This window comes from Poecilia reticulata, linkage group LG15 (genome assembly GCF_000633615.1).
Source record: "Poecilia reticulata strain Guanapo linkage group LG15, Guppy_female_1.0+MT, whole genome shotgun sequence".
Lineage (NCBI taxonomy): Eukaryota > Metazoa > Chordata > Actinopteri > Cyprinodontiformes > Poeciliidae > Poecilia > Poecilia reticulata.
This window is the reverse complement of record NC_024345.1, coordinates 6,888,844-6,911,661: the sequence shown is the minus strand read 5'-3', so window position 1 is coordinate 6,911,661 and position 22,818 is coordinate 6,888,844. Positions and strand designations below refer to the sequence as shown.

The 22,818-nt window shown below is 38.0% G+C and overlaps 1 protein-coding gene across 2 annotated transcripts in view; it reads left to right on the top strand.

Annotated features, from left to right (window-relative positions):
* nrg3a (neuregulin 3a) overlaps positions 1–22,818 on the top strand; it is a 557,399-nt gene that overhangs the window by 477,061 nt on the left and 57,520 nt on the right. For both annotated transcript variants that reach the window (XM_008429014.2, XM_008429015.2), the window contains 2 exons: positions 3,302–3,325; positions 19,919–20,021. In XM_008429014.2, the coding sequence (XP_008427236.1) occupies positions 3,302–3,325; positions 19,919–20,021 (127 nt within the window). The remainder of the gene's footprint in view (positions 1–3,301; positions 3,326–19,918; positions 20,022–22,818) is intronic.

Genomic DNA, 22,818 nt, shown 5'->3' with positions numbered 1-22,818 from the left:
GGGTGACAACAGACACGAACGTTATTGCTCGGATTTTACGGCGCCATCTTAAGTCCTTGAACTTCACATTTTAATGGAAAAAAAGAGCAACTCGACTTGGATGTAACGAGTAACGCGACACTTTTGTAGAAATGTAGTGAAGTAGAAAGTACTGATACTTACTGTAAAATGTAGTGGAGTAAAAGTAGAAAGTATCCATTATTAAATCTACTTAAGTAAAGTACAGATACACGAAAATTGTACTTAAGTACAGTAACGAAGTACTTGTACTTCGTTACTTCCCACCACTGGTGAGGGCCACATAACTTTTCCCTTCTCTGCTGGGCCGGAGTCAGTTTGTAACAGAAAAAGTGTGACGATTGCAGGCGTGCCTTAATGTAAAAATTTATTGTTTTCCAGAAAGCACAATCAAATAACCCTCTCTGGGTTCTTCACAGAAAAAATCCAGGAAGGATTATAGTCCGTATTTTCCGAACTATGAGCCGCACCGGACTATAAACCACAACCCCAAAGTTTTTTTTGTTTTTTTATTAAAAAAACCATTCAACATACACATATAAGCCTCAGATATCTCTGCCGCTCCAGGTTTTACACAACGATGCAGCAGCAGCAGCAGAGGGGGGCGGACACCCAAAATTTGAGTCATAACAGGTCAATTGAATATCACATTTATTATGGTTGAAAAAGAAAAAGTTGCCAAGATTAGATTTAACTGAATTGATTACGGTAGTTTCCGAACTGTAACTGTAACAGTAACAGTAAAAGTGCTGATCCTTCGTGTTGCTACTAGCATGTGCTAAATGAAAATGGGCCTCTTCTTCTTCTTCTTCTTCTTTAGATTTCAACAGCAGCTTGTATCCATTATTGTTGCACTACTGCCATCTACTGTATGGCAGTAGTGCCATACAGTAGATGGCCTCAAATTCTCATAATGATCCCAGTATTATTAAAAAAAAAAAAATCTTCTTTTTCTCCTCAATGCTATTTTACTGATCAACAACATTCTCAAATTTCAATTCCCTATTAAAACCTAATTCCGTTTTAATGGGTGCGTTCTTCTTTTATTTCCAATTTTGACTTCCAATGATTCACTTCCTGCTAAAGAGCCCCCTGGTGGTTGAAKAAAAATCCACATATAAACGGCTTATAGTCCGGAAAATACAGTATATGAAAAAGAAATCTCAATGCTCTTTGGTATTGTTAAGGGGGCCGGACCAAATTTGGAGGCGGGCCGGATCCAGCCCGCGGGCCGTAGTTTGGGGACCACTGATGTAGAGTTTCAGAGAAAGTTCTGGCTTTAAAGATGTAGCATAACATTCATTCTAGCTTTATTTTCTATGTTTGCACAATGGCATATTTTGTCAATGTGAGTTTTCCAAAGAAACATGTAAGCTCAACATGGTGATATCATGATGTTCCAGGCAGCATGATATCATGACACTTTACTTTTATACGTATTAATCTGTATATTTTGTTTTGACCTTGCATGAGGTATGAAAAATCCTCCATGAATTCAAACTTCAAACTTTCATACTTTTGATTTCAAATATCATTGAACTTCTATGTTAACTTTACCTTTATAAATGTTTCAAATAAATTATAAAAAGCATGAAAAAATTATGACATTCATTCCAATGCTGAGTGGATTATGCCTCTAAACTGGAACTCATTTCTGTCAGACCAAGTTGTTTTTTCACAAAACACATTTTTCAGCATTGTTTAAGCTTTGACTTTATTATTTAAATATAGCATGTTTTCAGACCATGAAGAAAATACCTGCATTTTGACAAAAACACAACAAACATAAAAACATTAATGTCTGATACAATCCATGAACACCCTACTGCTTCCACTACATGATAATTTTTTACATAAGAATTGTAGGAGACAGAAAAAATGAATAAGTCTAGACATGCACTAAATTATTTCATTTTGAATGCACACCACTCTGAACGCAAACACCAAGGTTACAGCTACAATTACACCGGGAGTGAGTTGAGATTACCATAAAAAAGTTCTTTTTACTTTAAGCTGAAAATGTTCAACAAGTTTCAACAAAGGCTGAAAAAAACTCATTCTCCATACATTTGACACTTAGCAATGACCTTAGCTGTGACCATAGCCAGGCAGATTCCAGCTAAAATCTCCTTTAAAATATATATGCAATATGATTTGATCTGTTACCTTGGCCATTCATGCTCATCTGACACTGTCCCTCTCTACACAAAGAATTTTTTTTCCCCACTTTTCTCTATTATCTGTCTGCAGTAGGCTTAACTGTGTTATATTAACTCAAATATTAATAAATGTCTAATTGCTGTTAAAATAAAATAATACATTGATCATTTTGGTTATACGTATTCTAAGTAATATAGAATATAATATCTTTGAGACTAAAATTCTGCCTTAGTCACAAGACGTAAGTGGGTAACTGTAAAAAGTTCCGCCATTTTAAATATTTTGAACAAATACATGGTGGAACACAAAACAAAATATTGAATAAATATCCTGAGGTGATTTTCAGTAAAATGTTTATTGTAGACAATATTATCTCTGTTGTTCCGCTCTTTGTAGACAGTCAGTAAAACTGACTAACAAGACTATATTAGCATGTACTTGGTTAGCTAGCGCACAGTCTGCTGCTAAGCACACCTGCTACATTAGCCTCTTAGTTTACCGACTGTGCTTTCAAAAAAAGCTTGACCAATTCTAACTGTGGTGTACAATTTCAAGAAATATATTCAACGAATATAGTTTTGAGTAAAATATATGAGGTTGCATTGCGTTTGACCTTTTTTCATTCCAGTCCAGTTGGTGCCGGTCATAAACTATCTCAGTTGGTCTACCAACCACCATAAAACTCAAGAAGTAGAAATCTTAGATTTGTGAGGTTGGGTAAAATGATAAAATCAGTTAATGAATCATAATAATTTAACCTAGATTAATTTATCCATCAATTTCAACAATGTATAAACAATACGAATAAACTATGCAAAAGCAACAGATAAAATATAAAAAACATAGTTCCCATAGATTATAGGAACTATGTTTTTCTGGTTTTTCTGGTGTAAAAACAGAAATGTTAATATGAAGGTGAAGATGGGACAGAAAATAAAACCATTAGATTGTGTTCGCATGTGTCCTTCCTTGTAACAATACTAACATCTAGCTGCTTCTTCTATGTGACTGTTGCAGAAGTTCACACTGTGGCTAGCTCTGTATTTTGACACAATGAGTCTATCGTCAGTAACGTCTGTTTTTCTCTCTTTTTCTCTCTCCTTCCTGCTGCCTGGAACATCAGACCACTTGGGCATTGAGTTCATGGGTAAGAAAGCTTTTCTTGTCTTCACATATACATGACTCACGCCTGTAAACATCGTAGGGGTTTCATGTTGGATCAACATTACACTGCGTGATTGCTTATACACAGAACACGGATCGACGCCCAGCGAAAGGCCACGCACACACACGCACACACACGTCTAATCACACATAGTGTTATTTGGCTTGACATGGATGTTTTCTTCCATGTCTGCATGATGAATCTTATTTCTTTGTGGAATTCTTTGTTGCTTAAACATGTCACTGTACTATTTACCCAAACACATTTATGTATCTTTTACCATTTCTGTTCTCCATCTTGTGCTATCTCACTTTTCTTTCACTCGCAATTGCTTATGAAGTGTCCCCTCAGAATACCAATGTGCTGCAGTCTCCTTGGAAACGGGGAGAACAGAGAGGGCGCAGTGTGGCTGTTTTCTTTTTTTTTCCTTTCGTTTTGTGACGTTGGCAGTGTTGGCAAATGAATTCCTCATTAGTACTTGCGTGCACGTTGATGGCAAAAGTTCAAAAGCATGAATCTGAAAAAGCCGGAGTTTGGTACAAATGTTTGGTTGTGTGGAGGTTTTTTTCTTCCCCCAGTCTTTGTAGAGTGAATGTTGAAGCGTCTCTCCCAGGCACATGCCCGTGGGCTGTGATGGGTGGAGGCCAGCGGATTCACAGTGCCGTTGCCAAGCTCCTCTCTTGTGTTCCTGGCTCTGCTCTGCGCGCTTTGTGCTGGGTATTGCAGCCGAGGAGCTCTAGTTAACGGCCTGGAAGCTCGTCGTTAGCCGCGGCTCGCCCCATTCTCTCAGTCGGAATTGCTAGGACCATTTCCAGAAGCTCTGATCACAAAAAAAACCAAAACCTAATTAAATCCAAAAGAATGACCTCCCACTTTATGACTGTATTCAAAGAGCAAGAAGAGCTGTTTTTTTCCCGTTTTTTTTTTTTTTACCCTCCCATTTCCCGCCAGACATTTGCATTTGTGAAGCCTGCTGAGACTTTGCAAACTTGGCAGTGACAGATGATCTTTACCGTAGAGCTCTCTTCTTCCCATTTATATTCAGCTGTGAGGTTTCATGCCTTTTGCAACATTGTTCAGGCTGCCACATTCTCTTCACCTCGCCAGGGGCTCGCTAGCCCTGCCAGCATCCTCGCCGGCATTGTGTTAAGCAGTGCACGCGAAGACGAGCGTCTCCCACACTTAACGGTAACATCTCAATGTCTGTGGCTTGGCGAACTGTCTCTCCCGAGAAAAAAGCTAAATATTTAAATCATCTGCAGGTGCTCTCCAGTAGACTTTTGTGAGTTACTTTCAAAAAGAAAAGGGAAAACATTCAACAGGAACATCTGAATACACATCTTACATTTTCTCTTCCGATCTTCAATAGAAATTGAGTTTTGAGATTTACATAACAACGTCTTCAATTTTAGGTTTACAACTTTGGATTTGATGGTAATTTCCTCTAATACACACAAGTTCATATTTTAACATACAAGCTCTAATACAAACATTAACCATCCATCCATCCATCCATTTTCTTGCACCCTTTTTTTYCCTCAGTGGGGTCGGGAGGGGTGCTGGTGCCCATCTCCAGCCAACGTTTCGGGCGAGAGGCGGGGTACACCCTGGACAGGTCCAAACATTAACCCACACTGATATTTAGAATATTTATCAAATCCAAATTGTAGAGAACTCACATTCTTTTTTCTCTTTGAGCATGCTTCTGTCTTGTTCTGGAAGGATATTTGACCCCAGAAAGTTGAAGCTCATTTGTTTGGTTTTCTCTCCTTTAACCTTATTTTAAAAGCAACTTAAAATTATTTTTTTTAATGTATTTATACTTCCATTCTAGAAATACTCCAAACCACCCAGCCGTTTTACTGGCAATAATTCAATGTGTTTTGTTGTTTGGAAAATGAACCATTTCAAAAACCTCCTGATTATGACGTCACACTTGGCGGGCACCCCCCCCTCACTTTGGAACCCCAGCCGAACCCAGCCCTGTAACCTATTAACCCAAGCAGAGCTCCAGCATGTCTGGTCAGCTGGATGTGCTACATGATGGCTACTGGAGAAAAAAAGTGTTTTGTTGTTGATGTACCATCCAGAAACCACTTGCTGCATTCTTGTTGGTTGTGCAGGAGGCTCTACCTTTGCTTTTCAAAGATGCATGGTTGTAAAATTGTGAGTGTAAACTTTGAGTTGGGGGGCGTGGCCAGCAGCGGCTTATTTGCTTAAAAGCACCAGAGCCCTAAAACAGCCTGTTCTAAAAGGAGCTCAGAACAAACAGAACTGTGGAGGTGAAATATCATTATCTAAAAAAGATTTTGAGCAACAGATTTAATGAACATTCAGATATGTGCTCATACACTTATCCTATCTTAACTTGTTCAAGAAAGCATAACAGTTCTTAAGTTCTTCAGAGTATTTACCAAAACCAGCTTTTCCATACACTTTTCTATATTTCTCTTGTAAATGTTTTGCATTGTACTTCATTTCATACTCACAGCCCGATATTTTGGGATTTTTATGAACGTAAACAAAACTCAAGTTTATATTTTTGGGGAATAACACAGAGCTACTGTTCAGGGCGTGATTTAACCTACAATGCATTAATTCATGCTTATACTTATATATAAGACTTACCATTTAAGTGAGTAAAATAATCTTTCAGTGCTGGATAGAGCACTAAAACTGGTTCTGGCCCAGGGGCCCACATCTTTGTAAATACGGCCCTGATGATGAGTCCATGTGAGTATTTAAAGGTTTTGCTCTGTTTTTCATGCCCTGGTTTACAATTCATTAGGCATTTGTGAATTTATCTGTTTTATGCAACATGACCATCATATTGTCCTTGTTTGTGGTTCATTTTTAACTTCCTGATGAAATAAAGAGCTTCAGGGTTTAACTTTCATCCTGTTTGTTGTGGTGAGACTTGTATCACATGTCTTTGATTAAAGCAAATCTACATTACTTGGAGAGCTCAATTGTAAAATTATGTCTATGAAGACAGTCCTTATTTCTATCAAGAATTTATAAGCAGTGCATTTTCCACCTCCAACCTTCAGCTTCTGTGGCTAAAATTAGAAAGGAAGCATATAAAGGTTAAGGTTTCTCCACCCGGGACATAAACTCATTTAATACAGCTTGGAATATATTTAAGACTTCTCCGATTCTGCCTTTCCCTTTTATAAATCTTTAATGTATCAGGACAAGTGATTAGGAGAAAAATTCACTGTTCCTCATCAGGCACCCATCAATATTTCCTTTCCATCAGAGCTCAGGGACCTCTGACTGGAAATCTGGTGCCCAAATCTGACACATCTAAACTGACGTCCAAGAAAAATGTGGTCTTCAGTTCTTTCAGGTGAATGTTGGGGTTTCTTTAGCTCATGGGGATGGTTTAAAGTGTTTTGAATCCTGAACGCAGCGTGTTTTCTTTTTTTTTTTACCTGACAAATTATCAGGTAAAACAGTGACATTTGTTGATGTTATGTCTAAGAACAAGAACATGTCAAAAAGTGATAGAGATCTGGAAAAGAAAGTAATAATAATATAAAGCAGCTAAATATGTAATCAGAGGCCATCTTCATCATTTTTCCAATCTCTGAAGAGGAAGAGACTGGCATGATTATATTAACCAGCTTTAAGGCGTTAAGCCCAGTGTTTTCAGATGTGTTTATTAGTGATGCACTGATCCAATAATTAATATCTGTATTGGTCCTGATATTGAATATAATTCTTGATCAGGTATCGATCAAGATGTGCCTGACCCATAAGGACAGATCAGTTCAATCTAATTCTATGCTTTGTGCTTTAAATCAGTTCAGTTGTTTTCCTGTATCGGATCGGTATCAGCCTATACTAAACCTCAGATATCAGAAGTAAAAAAAATGGATTTATTGCATCCCTAGTGTTTACTGTATTTGCTCTGTTAGAGACCCTTTTGGGGTTGGGTTGACATAAGAATTGACACATAATACACCAACACAGGGACTCATTTAACCCTTGGATTGGACTAGGAACTCCTGACCAACCACTGTTGGACTCATCAGTCTGTCAGCGCCTCAGTCTGCCTGTTTGAATCCTTAAAAGGGTCATCTTTTTGTTAGTGTTGAACGCAGAGGTGTGTATTTTAGTTGTCTTGTAGATGTGAAAGTGAGGTGATTTTTATTTCACTCATCTTGATTTTTGACAACTTGAAACATACCGAGAAAGCTGCTGAATGTCACACAGAACAAAACAACAAAGAAAAGAAACAGAGAAAAGAGCAATCTGGGTGAGAAAGTTTTTGGTCCTGTTGTGGAAAGTTTTGTTTCCTTCAAATAAACCAAAACTCTAGCTGCAACAAGCATAACTCATCTTTACATATGTATAATAATATGACAGAAGAATTAAATCTGCTGCTCTAGAAATCTGTTTTATCAGTTTGGTTTCTTTTTCTTCTCAGTTTAAACATTTAACTAAAGTCCTTTCTGTACCTTTAGAAGGGACTGCAGTACCTTGTTTTCAGAGCATATGCTTTAGATTGAAAGTGCAGTGTGAATATAATGTAAAGATTCTACCTTTGAGCGAAATCTCGCTGGACTCCACGAGCAACCTGACAATCTTCAAGACTTCAAGATGTTCACTTTGGGTAATTAAGAGTTTCTGGGCAACATCAATCATAAATATGCTGAAACTTAATTGTTTAATTTGTGCAGGTCGTATTTATCATCGTATTTCTATTGTTCTGATCTCCACTGTCATTTTTGAGACAGTCAAGTCTCAAAAATAAAGTCAAACCTGTGTTCCTCCTGCCAGGAAGGATAATATAGCTGAGTGAAATAATAATTTTTTTAACCAAATCATTTGTTTCTAATAGGATCCATAACGTCGGTACAAATTGACACGTCAGTATGAAACATCACCCAACAGATGGATCATTCTCATGTCTAAAATGCTTGGGTATGAAATGACCAAAATCACAAAAGCCTGAAAAATTGTCAAAATGACAGGAATTAATAACTCTCTTTCAATAAGACTGGCAATTAATTAATACACCAGCACATCATCCTTTACATCCTGAGACAAGAGAAAGTGGCACAAGTGGAAAAATAGAAAACAGTTTTCTTTTGCTTTGACGAAAGAATATATTTCCATTTAGCTTCACAAAGTCAGTCAAGAGAAGCATAAGAATAGACTGAAACCAGGCAACAGAGCACGTTTGTATCATGCACCATCAGAACACTGAAATACAAATGTTAAGTGTTTTGGAGGAAAAATCAGGAGAATCTTGTACTTGTCACAGACTTATCATGGTACAATGTTGACATTATTCATCATATTCTGTACAAAGGAGCTGCTAATATCGCATAATCAAGTTTATATTTTACTCATCCTTGGAACCCCAGGGAATCAACCGAAGCTTCATCTGGGAATAATCACATTTGTTAGATTTTTTGCTGTAGCCTCTATTTGAGGTATAGATAATAAAATCCTTCTGACATTATGGAACATTTTCTACATGTGTTGTGTCATGAAATCTGGTATAAGCATGTGAGATCTTTCCAGGTGCACGCAGAAAACGGAATAAAGGCCTGAGAAATAACAGTATACCCTGCATAATGATTTGATGATGATTATAAGTTGTAACAGGTTAAAGTGATAATACATATGCCAATGAAGAAATGTCTGTAATGTATGATCAAAACATATATTATGTACTTTTAATCAAGTGAATGTTATAATAATGTATGCTCTGTACTCTTAATCAGTTGATTTTATTACATTATGGACAACTGAAGGTTATACTTTTGAGTTAACAACAGACAACATGATTATGTATGGTTATCATTTATTACTAAAATCATGAATACTGAAGTAAGGAAAAAGCAAACACTCCTCACTGAGCGAGAAGCAAGGGTGGGGCAGAATTAGAAACATGGTCAGTGAGTAAAGTAGATGAATAAATCTCACGATGACAAGTAAGTGTGTGCAGTAGTTTTATGAGGGATGACTCATAAATAGTCATGTATTTAAGTTGAGACCTATATTAAACACATATTTAATATGTTAAATTGTTCCCAGCTTACTCGGTAAGATACAGGGATACTGAACCAGAAATTCAGTGTCAACACAATCCAAATAAGTTTAAACTTAATGAACTGTTCATGTGTTTAATTTGAATAAATGTTTGTTTTTCACATTACTCCTCAGGTTAACTTCAGATTTGTTTTGCATGGCTCAGAATTGGATACCACAGTACAGGAGGAGTCACTAAAGAAAAGCTAAATGACAATAAAACAGAATCTTTCACCATACAACACAATTATCCTCACAGTCTGTCCACTCCAGCCACTGTTGCCAAATGAAATATGAGTCATGCGGACAAAAACATTCAGGGAAGAAATGATTGTGCCTGCAGTGGCTGTGATTTCATAATTTTACAATGAAGAGAAACACGGTGGATAGCGAATCTATGCTATTCTGCTATCCCAAATAAGTTCGCATAAAGTAGAAAGATTTTCTGCTACATGATTCCTGACACTCTTTAGAAAGACCATAGATTTGGTAGTGTTTAATTATTTCACAGTGAAACTGGTTAGCAGTCTAGTCTGATAGATTCAATAATTCAGTAAAAGGTTTTCTAAAAGCTTTGGACTCTCAAAAGGAAACAATAACATACGCAACAAAACATCAAATCCATGGACAGCAACGCTAATATAACTGCAGAGATTATGGTAGTTTAAAGATGTACAAACAGTTCTGGCAGCAAGCGCAAATCTGCTCATACAAGTCAATTTTGTAACATTATGGTAAATCCTCACAGACTTCTCTGAGAGTGTCTTCACACCTCATAGTCCAGTAGACCAGTGGTCCCCAACCTTTTTATTACCACGGACCAGTCAAGGCTTGGCAATTCACGTATGGTGTGTTGGGGGTTTTTTACTGGATTTTCTTCTGGAATCGGGATGTTCATGAGTGAAATAGGTTCGTGTTGCTCCTGCCGTGTGGCTGGACACACGAACCGATTAAACCTGTTGTACTTTTATCAGCTCTGTGGTCACAGAAGTTTGGAGAATCGGCCGACAATTCTTAAATCGCGCCATGTAAACCAGACTTAAGACTCACAAGTTCTACTCATCTCCTCTCAACCACTGCCCAACTCTGGTTGCTATGGTAATGTTTACATATCCCTTCAACATAAGATACAGATGCGCCACAAAAACGAACATTTTACTTTCGTAAAAATTTTAACTCACGATAACGGGAGCCCTGAGCTTGTTTCTCTGCAACGAGGCGGTCGCATCTGGGAGTGATGAGAGACAATGACACCCGAAGTGTTGCTTATATCCACAGCCTGCTTGGTTTCTACTGGTGAAGCAGCTTGAAGCTTCATTACCTCATTAGCAGCCAGTCGCTGCATGTTACGCAAAGCGGGCTTGTAATGTGGGACTCACCTACCGGTCCGGGATAAATCCATTCTCCTGTCTCTTCTCCTGGGCCTTTTCCCCTTCGCAAAGAAACTTTCCAAAGACATCTGATCTGTTTCTTACTCATTTTGCTGCTTGTGGGCTCAGTGTTGGCGCACAAGACGTAAACCAGAGAATCTGGTTAAAGGATTTTCAAAATAAAAGATCCTCCAGACTCAAAAATACCTAAAACGGAAATATTTAATTATTTCTTGCGCGGCCCGGTACCAATTGGTCCACGGACTGGTACCGGTCCGCAGCCCGGGGATTGAGGACCACTGCAGTAGACGCTGCAACATGTGTTACATTTTCAGCTCTAGAGGTTCCGTTTCACACTGCACTGTAAAAACAATCAATTCCTTTAAAAAACCTGTTCCCCTTTTTGCTTGTGGTGGCGCTGCACCAAGAACCACTGAAGGAAATGACACAGAAACCTCTGAAGAAGACACTGAGCATAACTTCCTCATACACTAAATGGAGCAGAGTCATATTTGAGCAGTTGTAGGAATTCTCGTCTGTATTTGAGAAGAGGACCATGAGCCATTTCTCCTGTTAGTGTTAGCATGCACTTTTGTTTTGGTGGTGTTTACCCAGCATGCACTGCACTACAGTCCGCGTCCTGCTTTAGGGTCTGTTTGACGTTTTTATATGTGCATTGAAATCATGCCAGAGTTCACTGCAGCCGAACCAAGAAACATATGATACAAATCAAGGTTTGTAGGTGGACCAGAGTTGCCTCAAGATTCAATTGTGCATTCACTCTTCCCCAAACGAATCAAACTTTCTAAGCAAGCGAACTGGAGATTAATTACAGCAGACTAAACCGGCCTGGTGTGAACGCACTCTAAATGTGTCAAATATTGAAAAGTGATTCATGTGATTTATTGTACATGGGCTCAGAAAGTATGAGATACATTTAAAAAGCAAAGCTGAGTGTAGCTTAATGGAAGAAATTCAGAGTTGACTTGAAGACGTTGATGGTGGAGTCTCTAAGAAGAGGGAGCCACCAGTGATTCAGATTGAGTGCTGTGAAGGGTGTTGTCCAGCACCTCTGTTTTTGTGTCATGAACTCCACCAGCGCTCACTGAAGCACTCTCACTCCAGCACGCCTCAGAGGTTCTGTCAGAACGCCACCTCACTCTGTCGCCACGCTTTGTCACCTCTGTGATTATCTGTGTTTGCTGCCAACAGCTCTGTGTGTTGATAGGTGCAGATGTTCTTTTGAAGTTACAGGCTGATAATGACTCATAAAATGGAGAACAACTTATCCCGCTTATATTCTTTTGACAGGAGCTAGAAGAAACAAATACCAAATGTGAGGTTTTTATTGGGTTTTAGACTGAAAATGATCCTTAATGAAAACAGGAGCACACAAACACCCTTTGCCACTGAGGAAGCTCCAAGTGTTGTACAGATTGGCAGGATTACTGTACTGGTAAATTAATTTTCAATTTTAAAAAAATAGGCCAGTACACTAGTGGGCAATAGATCTGATATAGTGTGAGCTGAAGGTGGAAGTAAAGCCAGTATTACCTTAGCATTTCAAATCTTCCTCTCAAAGCTGAGAAGCTAAAGCTCATTACTTGGCTCACTGCAGTTTGCTATCATGGAGACTCATCAGGACTTCAGTGCTATGCAGCGGTATGTGCGTGGAAAAATGTTGCCACTGAATTTTCTGTCACTACAATAATGCATTTTCTTATGATAGCTGTCATGTCCACAGATTTACTCAATAGAACTGTTGCTCCTGCTGGCAGAATATTGGAGTAGCTCTGTTACGTTAGATTTTTTTGGTTTAGTCGTTGCTGTTTGAAATGTTATGCAGTTTTTCTCTTCAGTTTTGGATTCTGTTCAGCTGGAAAGAATGTTGCTTTTATGTTTTTATATACTTTTGGACTTTTGTTATGCTGTATGTATGTTTTTACAACAGGGAGCAGCTGATTAGCATCGCAAAAGCTCAGTTAAAACCTGAACTATGGGCCCAAATCCCAGAGGAGATGAAAAGGATTCTAAAAAGTTTCACACTGCATCAAATGCCATCAGTTTATATTTAAACAAAAATACAAACACAGAGTTTGTGCATAAAACTCTGTGGCCTAAATTCTTAGGTTAGCTTAGCTGCCTAGGTGACTATTTCTTGATTATAAAAATATTAAAGAATTATTCAAAATACATATGGTGGGTGAGGCAGCTGAGTCAATGTGTGATAAGCAATATACTCGTATATAGCAGTGAAAAAAACGTTAAACTAAAATAGATTTTTGAGTATTTTGTAACAATTCAGAATTCCCAGGACTAGCAATTATGATAATCTATAAAAATGTTTTTCTGCACCTTTATTTCTAATCATACAGGCAGGCAGAGATTTAGAGATAAGCAGCAAAAGCAAATGGGGTGGATTAGCAGTGCTAGCCATCAACTGATGATGCCATCCAGGACATACTGGGGAATGTCGTCTCTGGATATTGAGCTGCTAACATGTCTGGATTGTCTGGAGATCCTTCATCCTCAACATCACCATCCACAACTAGGTTTTGAAGACACTTGGATGATATAAGTTAAGACAACAATTAATTTCCTTTTGGCATAAATAAAATATTTTTGAATTAAACTGAGCTGAAATCAAGTCAGGAAATGCATTCATAAAAGGAAAAGATCAACCTAAATCATGAATAGTTTAGAGCCCTAAACATATACAATTGTATGTATTTTTTTCACCCTGGAAAAGAACTCTTAAAAACCCCAATTTCATATGACATACATGTCCATTACTGAACTAGACCCACATCAATTTATAAGATCACCACATAGAAACACAGTTACAGTTACAGCCACTGTCACCTTGAGTTTAAAATATTAATCACAGTTGTTTTTAAAGTTGCTGCGAATAACTGACCAGCAGGGCAGATCTGGGGGTTTGAAGTGGGAATAAATGGAAGACGTGACCCCAAGGTCGCGCAGATGGAACAAGAACAGGCTTTCCCTCTCTTGAGTCGAATGATTTATTCACATCAAGAGACTTTGCCAGTGCAGACAGCATTAGGTGTGTGCAAACAAGAGGGAGGCTTTAAGCGCTGCCTGACCTTCACATCATTAACCTCACACTGAGTCACAGTACGGGTAAGAGCTAAGTCACTCTGTCCCGGGTTTAGGGAACTTTTACCAAGTAATTTAAGTTTAATCTGCCTGGATGTAATGAAGTTCTTAATTGTGAATCTTCCTAATATATTCAGAATTAGAGTTAGGGTAATGCAAAAAAAAAAAAAAACATTTTAAATCCAATTCCCCAACCTGAAAATCTCTTTTTGTCATCACCTTTTTGTGTCAAAAATAATTTCTTACGCTAAGCAACGGCAAAATTGTTTTTGCCATTTTCTGTCAAAATTGGAAATTATTCTTTCTTACGTAGTCCAACAATCGTTCTCCAAATGTTTTATCAGGGCCTTGCCTGTAAATAACCTTTAAAAATAAATTATACTTCTATTGCAGTGAATATTAAAAATGTGGAATATGCATTGTTTTGACTGAAAATAGTAAGAGGCTGATAAAGGCTTTAGCCCAGGGGTGGTCAATCCTGGTCCTCCAGGGCCAGTGTCCTGCAACTCTTGGATGTCTCCCTGGTCCAACACACTTGAATCCAACAGCTGAATCACCTCCTCAGTGCAGTCAGGTTCTCCAGAGTCCTGCTAAGGACCTCATTATTTGACTCAGGTGTGTTGAAGTAGAGACGCATCTAAAAGTTGCAGGAGACCAGCCCTCCAGGCCTGGAGTTGCCCACCCCTGCTTTAGGCTAAGGTTAAAGATAATATTGTTGTAGAACTATACTCTTAAAATGTAGTCAGTGCTACAATGGAAACCAAACTTCCACTAATACCCTAATATTAGAGCTTAGTTGTTTTTTTTAGGACTTTAACATTTTTGCAAACTTTGGAAACGATTAGTGCCCTTAGGTTCCCCTAAGTTAACTTTTACAGATAAATTCTAAAGCGATAAAGAACGTGACTGTTGAATAAATCTCATGTGTAATAAAGTTTGACAACTGTGTCAAAGTCAAGAATTCAAGCAGTTAGACATTTATATTTGTGCTCTTATTTTGAAGTTGGTGAATAGTGTCAGTGTGGCAGTTCCGTTTCCTCTTCATGTTCCCCACCCATGATGTGGTACATCAGATGTACCCAGAATGCAATGCTGTAACCAGTTTAAAATCTACTTATATGCTGCTTAGTTTCTGATCTGATCAATAAGACAAAAATCACCACCTGAGTTAGCAAAACTCAACAACTATAAAACTGAGACCATCAGTGAAAGATCTGTTCCAAAGAATCACTTCCTGAAACACAAACCTTTCAGGTAGGTGGGCAGTAACAACTTTGACCCTGTTGAAGGCAGTATTATTTTGTAACACATGTTGTGTTGTTGACACAATATATTCTAATTCGTGCTTTCAAGCATGAACTGGAAGCATTCAAATAACCTTTAAAAAAAATTATTATACTTTTATTCCAGTGCAGAGTGAAAATGCACTGGAATATTGCATTTTTAGTCAGCGGTGCCCACTACTGATAAAATCCATGTTTTGTGCTAGTTTTTCTCTGTAAAAGTCCAGACCTAAATTTAAAGCGACTGAGTGTGAGCTAGGTTGTAAAGATAAATAGTTTCTAGATCTTCAAAGATGCTACCCCAAAAGACTTGTAACTGTAGCAGCAGTGAAAGGTGGTTCCATATCATTTACTAATGTTATCTGGTTAATAGTTGTGGCCACATTTATCAGTTTCATTTACAAAAGAAAAAATTAAAACAAAAGAAATTTTACTTCATAATTATGTTCTACCCTGTGTTTAAACTCCCAAAGAAAACGCATGGAAATAAGAAATCTTATTAAATAAACGATAGACGATTCCTACAACATGATCAAAAGCTAAGAATAACAACTTGGATAAAGCTGCTTGTTGCACAGGAACTAAATCCATTCACGCAATGTGAATGGATTTACATCTAAATTTGTTTCATACAACTCAATATTATATTTTAAATAAATTGTTTCTTCACCAAATATGTAATCCATTATTCAATCTCAGCCAACAGAGCTCAATCTAAATTAAGCCTTCGGTGTAAAAGCTACCATAGAAAAACATTAAACGGCTTTAAAAATAAAGGAGAAAAAATAAAGTTTTCAGTTTGTGTTTAGCCTCATATTTGTTTCTGCTGAAGTGAATATTTTAGGTCACCTTTTGTTAATGATACCAGCAAATGGTAAGATTTGAGTTAAAATGCAATTTCACAGGCATGACTTGTAATGAGTCCTTTAAAAATGGTTTTTCTTTACTTTTTTAAAATTTTACAGAAAAAGTTTTCTTGACAGATTTTTTTTTTCTTTTTTTTTGGTGTGCATTAACAAATCATTGCAGATCATACTCACACTTCCACTTGTACATCATTTCCAAGAGATTGGACTTGGCTCCGGTGAGCAGATTGAGTTAGGGTGACAGGTATAAAAAAAATCAGCACATTGGTGGTAGTGTAAAGTGTGTTCAGGCCTGTGGTAAACCTGCCTCCATCAGTAGATTGGTTCTCAGCACAGAGAGGAGAAGGAGACGGATGGACAGACAGAGAGGTGGAGGAACACAGCTGGTGCAGGTGTAGGTCTTGCCACTAATTGGCCTTTACACCAAACCTGCAAGAGAAACCAAGCAAGAACAGCCAGTACTGAGTTATGAGAGCATTACGCTCACCCACTTTATGTGCCTGGGGTTTAACAGTGAGGCTCAGTATGGGACAGACACAATTTGTGGGTATGGAGGATGAAAATTAAATGGATAACTCTGTATTTTAACAGAGAAGTTTTATCAAAGAACAGAGATGCCCCAATCAGAATTCTGTGGCCTGTTTTTAATCTTTGGTTTCTGGCTAGTACCATTTATATATCTATTGTCTATACTGGTTATCCTTGCAGGGTGGTGGGGATTGAGGGGGAGATCTCACTCTTTCAACTCATGCAGAAAGAGCACATGCCATGTAGGGAACATGGACGAGGTCACATTGTGTGAGTGAGACAGAAGCCGCTGTAAAACAGTGTTCAGCTCTGATTTGAAGTGTTAACATCTTATATTGATAATTTGTACAGCGTTGTTTAGTATTGCCAACTGTTTTCATGAGTTACATTCAAGAAAATGTGGACTCTTAATCTGAACTCTCCAAAAGGCCGCCAACAATGCTATATTCTGTTCAGTGAAGTGTTTAGAAATAATTTCACAGAGATAGCAACTTTTTTATGAAGCTATCTGGAAGAAATATCTAAAGAAAAGACATACTGAGATCATGATCCTGTCCCCTGTTTACTGGTTTAGATAAACTATCCATTTCTCACCACCAAGTCTTGCAAAGTACCTCAGTCAGTACATTTGACATGTTCCAACATGATAGCTCACACGAGCCTTATTTTATACTTGTTGTTTTTGCTAAAACGGCCATGATATCTGCTCGTTCAAGTTGAGATAATTTCTCTGTGGAAGTAGCTCACCAAGCTGGGTCATGGCAATGGTGTTAGCTCACTAGTTAACTGGAAAACTAATCCACACCTTCTCCATCCTGATGCGTTCGTTGATTTGATCAAATTGCCTGAATGCACACCATATGATTCCTATCACTATGTCATAAGCAGTTTTCTCTTACACCAGAGTAGACTTAAAAGTACGAAAGTCTCGATGCTAACCAGTTTTGTTCATACATGGTACGCTATGTGATGGCAGGGCATTTGCTCTATGCTTACTAAGGTGTATCTTCTCTATAATTCAATACTTGATTACATACTATTAATCTTCCTTACGTCAGAAGTATATGAACGTCAGTCTTTTTACCTAGTAAAAAGTGTTTGCTGCAAATTCGCAGTTCCACCGAGGTCTCCCAGTCCTTACAATTAACGGCTGCCATCCATCTCTGTCTGCTTCTCTTATCAACACGTTTGCCTCCTCGCCTGTTTGTGAAGTCGACCCCATCATCCTATTACTGCTTTTACTGTGAAATCAACCAAATAAAAGCGATATTAGGCGACCAACTGTTCTGTCGCCCATCTTGGTGGAATAGAATAGGACGCTTTCTTGAAAGTGTGCAAAGGGTCAGTGCTGCTCCTTGTTGTCCTGGCTTTACCTTTTATGCTAATTACCTTGTTAATATCACAAAACCATTTAGGGTACAAATAGCTTAAAATCTTGACAAACCTTAATAATGGGTAATAAAAATCTCTTTGCTATACAGGCAATTTTTAAAACAGCTAAAGTGGAAAACTATGTCAGACAATGCCTCAAATCTATCAGGAGAGAAAAGTAGGCTGGGTTCATCTGTGAAACGTCTCGGCTCGTTAGTGCACCTCCTTACTTTATCTCTTCTCATCTCTCTGAGCCACATCTCCCCCAACCATCTCTCTCTTCCAGTCCTGCTCTGAGTGTGTGTCTGCCCTCCCCACATTGTATGAGTCAGTGCGTCTCTGCAGGACTGTTCTCATCTTCCTCTGATTACGTAGTTACGTATTACAGTCTTTGAGTCTGTGTGATGCCGCAGTTTGATTAGCAGCGTTGGGATAACGCCGGCCTGAAATGTCATTTAGACATAGGTGGAGAAAGATGGAGGGAAACGTTGTATGGCATCACTCTGAGAGATTCTGCAGCATCTGTTGTTTTAGAGGAGATAAAGGATTGAAAGCCATGTGTGTCTGATGGATTATATCTGTGTGGAGCAGAGTAGCTGGATGTTTCTCTTTGACTGAGATATCAAAAGAGATGTCTTACGATAAGTTCAGGAATATCTTGATGAGGTCAGGAAGTAGTGAATTATGTAAGCTGAGACGATGCCAGGATCCTGCAGAGCAATATGGACGCAGCAGCAGGCTGCAGTGGAGCTGCTCTGAACACTGTCAGGTTTCCTCCAGATGTTTCACTGAAAACGTGACAGACTTCACTGTCCGCACTTCTCTCTCTGCTAGTGTCATTTTAAAATGTTAAATCTGTTAAGGAAGGAAGGAGGGAGAGAAGGATACAAAAAGAAGGAAATAATGTATAAAGGAAGAACTACACAAGAAGAGGAAAGAAACTAAGAAACAAGTTTGGAAACAAAAGTATGTTATTGAAATGAAAACAATAATTTAATCTACTTCCATAATTATCCAGATCTGAAGAGCACTGAAATCAAATTCCATGGCTTCCCAAACTTTTCCAAACCACATAGTAATCGTGTTGTATTCAGTGGCTTCCAGCAGTAATTATTATACTTTTGCACAACAAATAAAATCCTTTAGAAAAGCCCTTCTCAATGTAAAACCCGTTATGCCCATCGTCTTTACAGCTTCCCAAGGCCCGAACGTTGCAAAAATAAACCTTGACTGATCGCCTGTTAATGTTTCCGAAGGCAACCGTGATTTACTTGTTCGGAACAAACAAGACAGCTTCCATTTTTCTCCACTAATGGCGTCCCTCCGTACCATAACTCTTCTTGTTTCCAAGTGTTCAGGCTCCATTACATGTGGCATCCATTTCAAAAGCAATGTCTGGTGTCTATCGGACCATTACTCGACGTGGCAGAGCTGATAAAACGAGCCGAAGGGGCTGAAACCGTAACTCGGGAGTACCCCGTGTGGCGGGAAAGGAAGCTGTAAATATGTTCTGGGTTTTTTGTACAAATGAGAATTGAGTTATTTTATGTCCATTGTATTTGGTTTGTTTATCACAGAAGTAATTACTCTTGAAAAGAATCGAGGCAGATTGAAAAAAAAAGAGGGATAGAGGGGGTAAAAAAGCTCCAGGGAGCTGTTTGTTCAATAACTGCCTGTTTGATGATTTAAATAGGTGTTTGGGTGCTGCTAGAGAAACACATTAGAAATTAAAAGCGGTTAAGAGCGACTTTCAATAACGATGTTTAATCCTGTGAATGGTGTATTGGTTCAGTGCGAACACATCTCCCATGAATGGCAGGTTTACTCTGAGAGGACAAATAAATTTTCATTCGTCCTTCCTCTTTTTTTGTCTTTTGTGTCTGAAACACATATGCAGGCAAATATGTACAACAAATACAGCTTTATTTCCCGAGAGTGTGCTGTTCAAACATTAATATGGCGTCTTCTTCTTCTCCTGCTTTTGTTTCTCCACAGAGAGCAAAACTGTGTACAAGAGACAGGTGCTGTCAATCACGTCCATCGCCATGGCAATCAGTCTTCTGGGAACAATGTGCATGGCACTCTACTGCCGCAACAAGTATGACAATAAACACACACACACACACACACACGCACACATACTATAAGATATTTCTAAGGTAAATTCAGTGGAGGGACGGATTGGGAGCGAGCCTTTGTTCATCCTCTGGGTCTTACACAAACAACCCTATTTCTTTCCTTGTTATAGTAAAAACCCCAGCAGGTCAGGTTTATTGGTAAGAACTGGGAATGCATGAAAATGACATCAACAATAAAACCAGAAACTCTGCAGTCCCTATCAGGTTGTTTCCATATTTGTTTCTCTAAATTGCTTGTTTTACAATATTAGATGAATAATATTTAAAATGGGAAGGCTACGATTTGAAACAAAGTACGGCCCTATCGTGGCATTTTGAAACAATCATTATCAGGACTCCCTGACAAAACTCACCGCAGCAAGATGGATGGCTTGGTTCACATTATTTTCACGATAAATTTTCAACTTACCATCTGAGACGTCTACGAAGAAAGAGGGGTGGCTCCGGCATCAACAGGTAGCTGTTGGTGGAGCAAAGAGAGCTGCTGTTAACTTAGGTATTGATCTGATACCCAGTAAATACAGGGCCAGTATTGCCAATACCAATACGTTTTAAGTTTAATACAGTATATGACTTCTGACTTTTAGTTGTTGTTTTGTTTTTTTTTGCTTTTAGTTATTTTGGACAGAATTTGGACAAAGTTTTTAGGTGTTTACAAAATACCTTAATAACTTTGTGTGCATTTTTTCTTAATGAAGTGGAAAAAATATCATCTGATAGCAAATCAAAACAAAATGTCTTTGAGGTAGAATTGAGAAACTACAATACAGAAATGAGCAAAAATTTTGAGATGGAATCTGAAACTACAGTATTGCTCTTACCATGGATCTGATACTGATGCTGAGTTGGTATTGATATTGTCAATATTTTGGTTCAATCTTCCCACCTTTATTGCACAGAAACCAGTTGAAACACTAATTGATAAGTTCTATAGCATGACTACAGATGTTTGCCTCACTACATTTAGAACCTAGGCTCGTTGACTGCTTTTACAAATGTTTGTGAAAAATTAGGTTGCTACCCTAAAAGGAGAGGATTTCAGCCTGGAGCCATGAAAAGATGCAATAGGTCCAGCTATGAAATCCCTCTTAGGTGGGGGGATTTCATTGTACCATAAGAAAGTAGAATTGATTGGGAACAACAGAAACTCAGCTATAAAAGGCTTTCGATGCTAAGCTCCAGTTTTCATGGAGGTTAGAGACCTCAACCATCCATGAATTACTGAAATCTGCAAAAACTTTAGACGCTTCAAAAATGCTCAGAGCTGCCTATTATAATGATTTAAACACCTTCATATGCAACAATATGTACAATGGAAACCATTTTGGCATTACAGCAGAAGCTGACCTCCACAGTCTTTCCTTATCTATGCTGTGGAGGGTATAGCCAATCAAAAAAGGGAAATGAATGGAGCTAATGGATTGGGTACTTTTCAAGCACCAGCCAGTAATGTGTCAAGCAGTCTCGGTATTTCAATCAATCAATCAATCAAATTTTATTTGTATAGCACATTTCAGCAGCAAGGCATTTCAAAGTGCTTTACATAATTAAAATAAAAACGGCATGTGACATTAAATAAACAGTGAGAAAGAGAAAGAGATTAAAAAACAAACAAACATTAAAACATTAAAACCTGCACCCCTGTAGGACTTCAGTTAAACGCCGTTTAACTGGGATTCTAACCCTCAGGGACTTTAGTCAAAAACACCGTTTGACAAGGACTCCAACCTCTAGGTTTTTAGTTGAAACTCTGTCAACTGGGACTCTAAACCCTGTAGAACTTTAGTTAAACGCCGTTTAACTGGGATTCTAACCCTCAGGGACTTTAGTCAAAAACACCGTTTGTTTTTGATGCAGCTTGGGTAGCTTAATGCTTCAGCTACCCAAGCTGCATTTTGTCTTTTAACATTTTAGAAATGCTCTACAAAAAATCCCGTATATAGTCAGAATTTTGAGTTATTCCAGCTGTTGTGTTCGAAAACATCGCATTGGGACAAAACAACTGAACTGAATCTGTCATCGTTGAGTGAATTCTTATACTATTGAAATGTATTGTTACTTATATAAAGATGTTTTCAAGGTCATAGAAGGCATTACTTTAATTATGTAACTGAGATAAACACTTTGACCTTAAAAAGCTCAATGCTTATTCTTAAATGACTTCTATAACAAAAAAGTCCAATCTTGATCAATGAGGAAAATGTTTGACATGTAATTAATTTAATTCACATTCAGAAGAAGCTGAACTGAAAGTTTCACTTTTGTGAAAATCATTTTAATCAAGAGTAACTTTTTGTTTGATATAAAAAGGTATGTTTCACTCTTTTTTCTTAAAAAAAAAGCCTTTTTGTTTTAACTGAAAATTCACACTACATTTCATCAGTATTGCATGATCTTCATTAGTGTGACTCAGTCCCCCAGTGATGATGTTCAGGGTGTTGCAATCTATCCTGTTGTTTTGTTGACAACAGCTGATATTTTTTCTCCCAGGAATTTCAACAAGACAACCTGATTTTGATTAATGCAACTCTTGGGTTGTGGCAACGCTGCACCTCAAAGTGGCATATCATTATATCCTGCTCCCACTGTTTTATCTGGTTCTGACCATGCAGCTACACAGTCTTTAAAAAATCCTCTTAGTATTGTCGAGAAAAGTCGAGCTCATCCCACTTCCCCATGCTGGAGATTTTAGTTTAATAGTAATAATAAATAAAATTACCTTAAAATTAATGACATAGGTGACATCAAGACCCAACA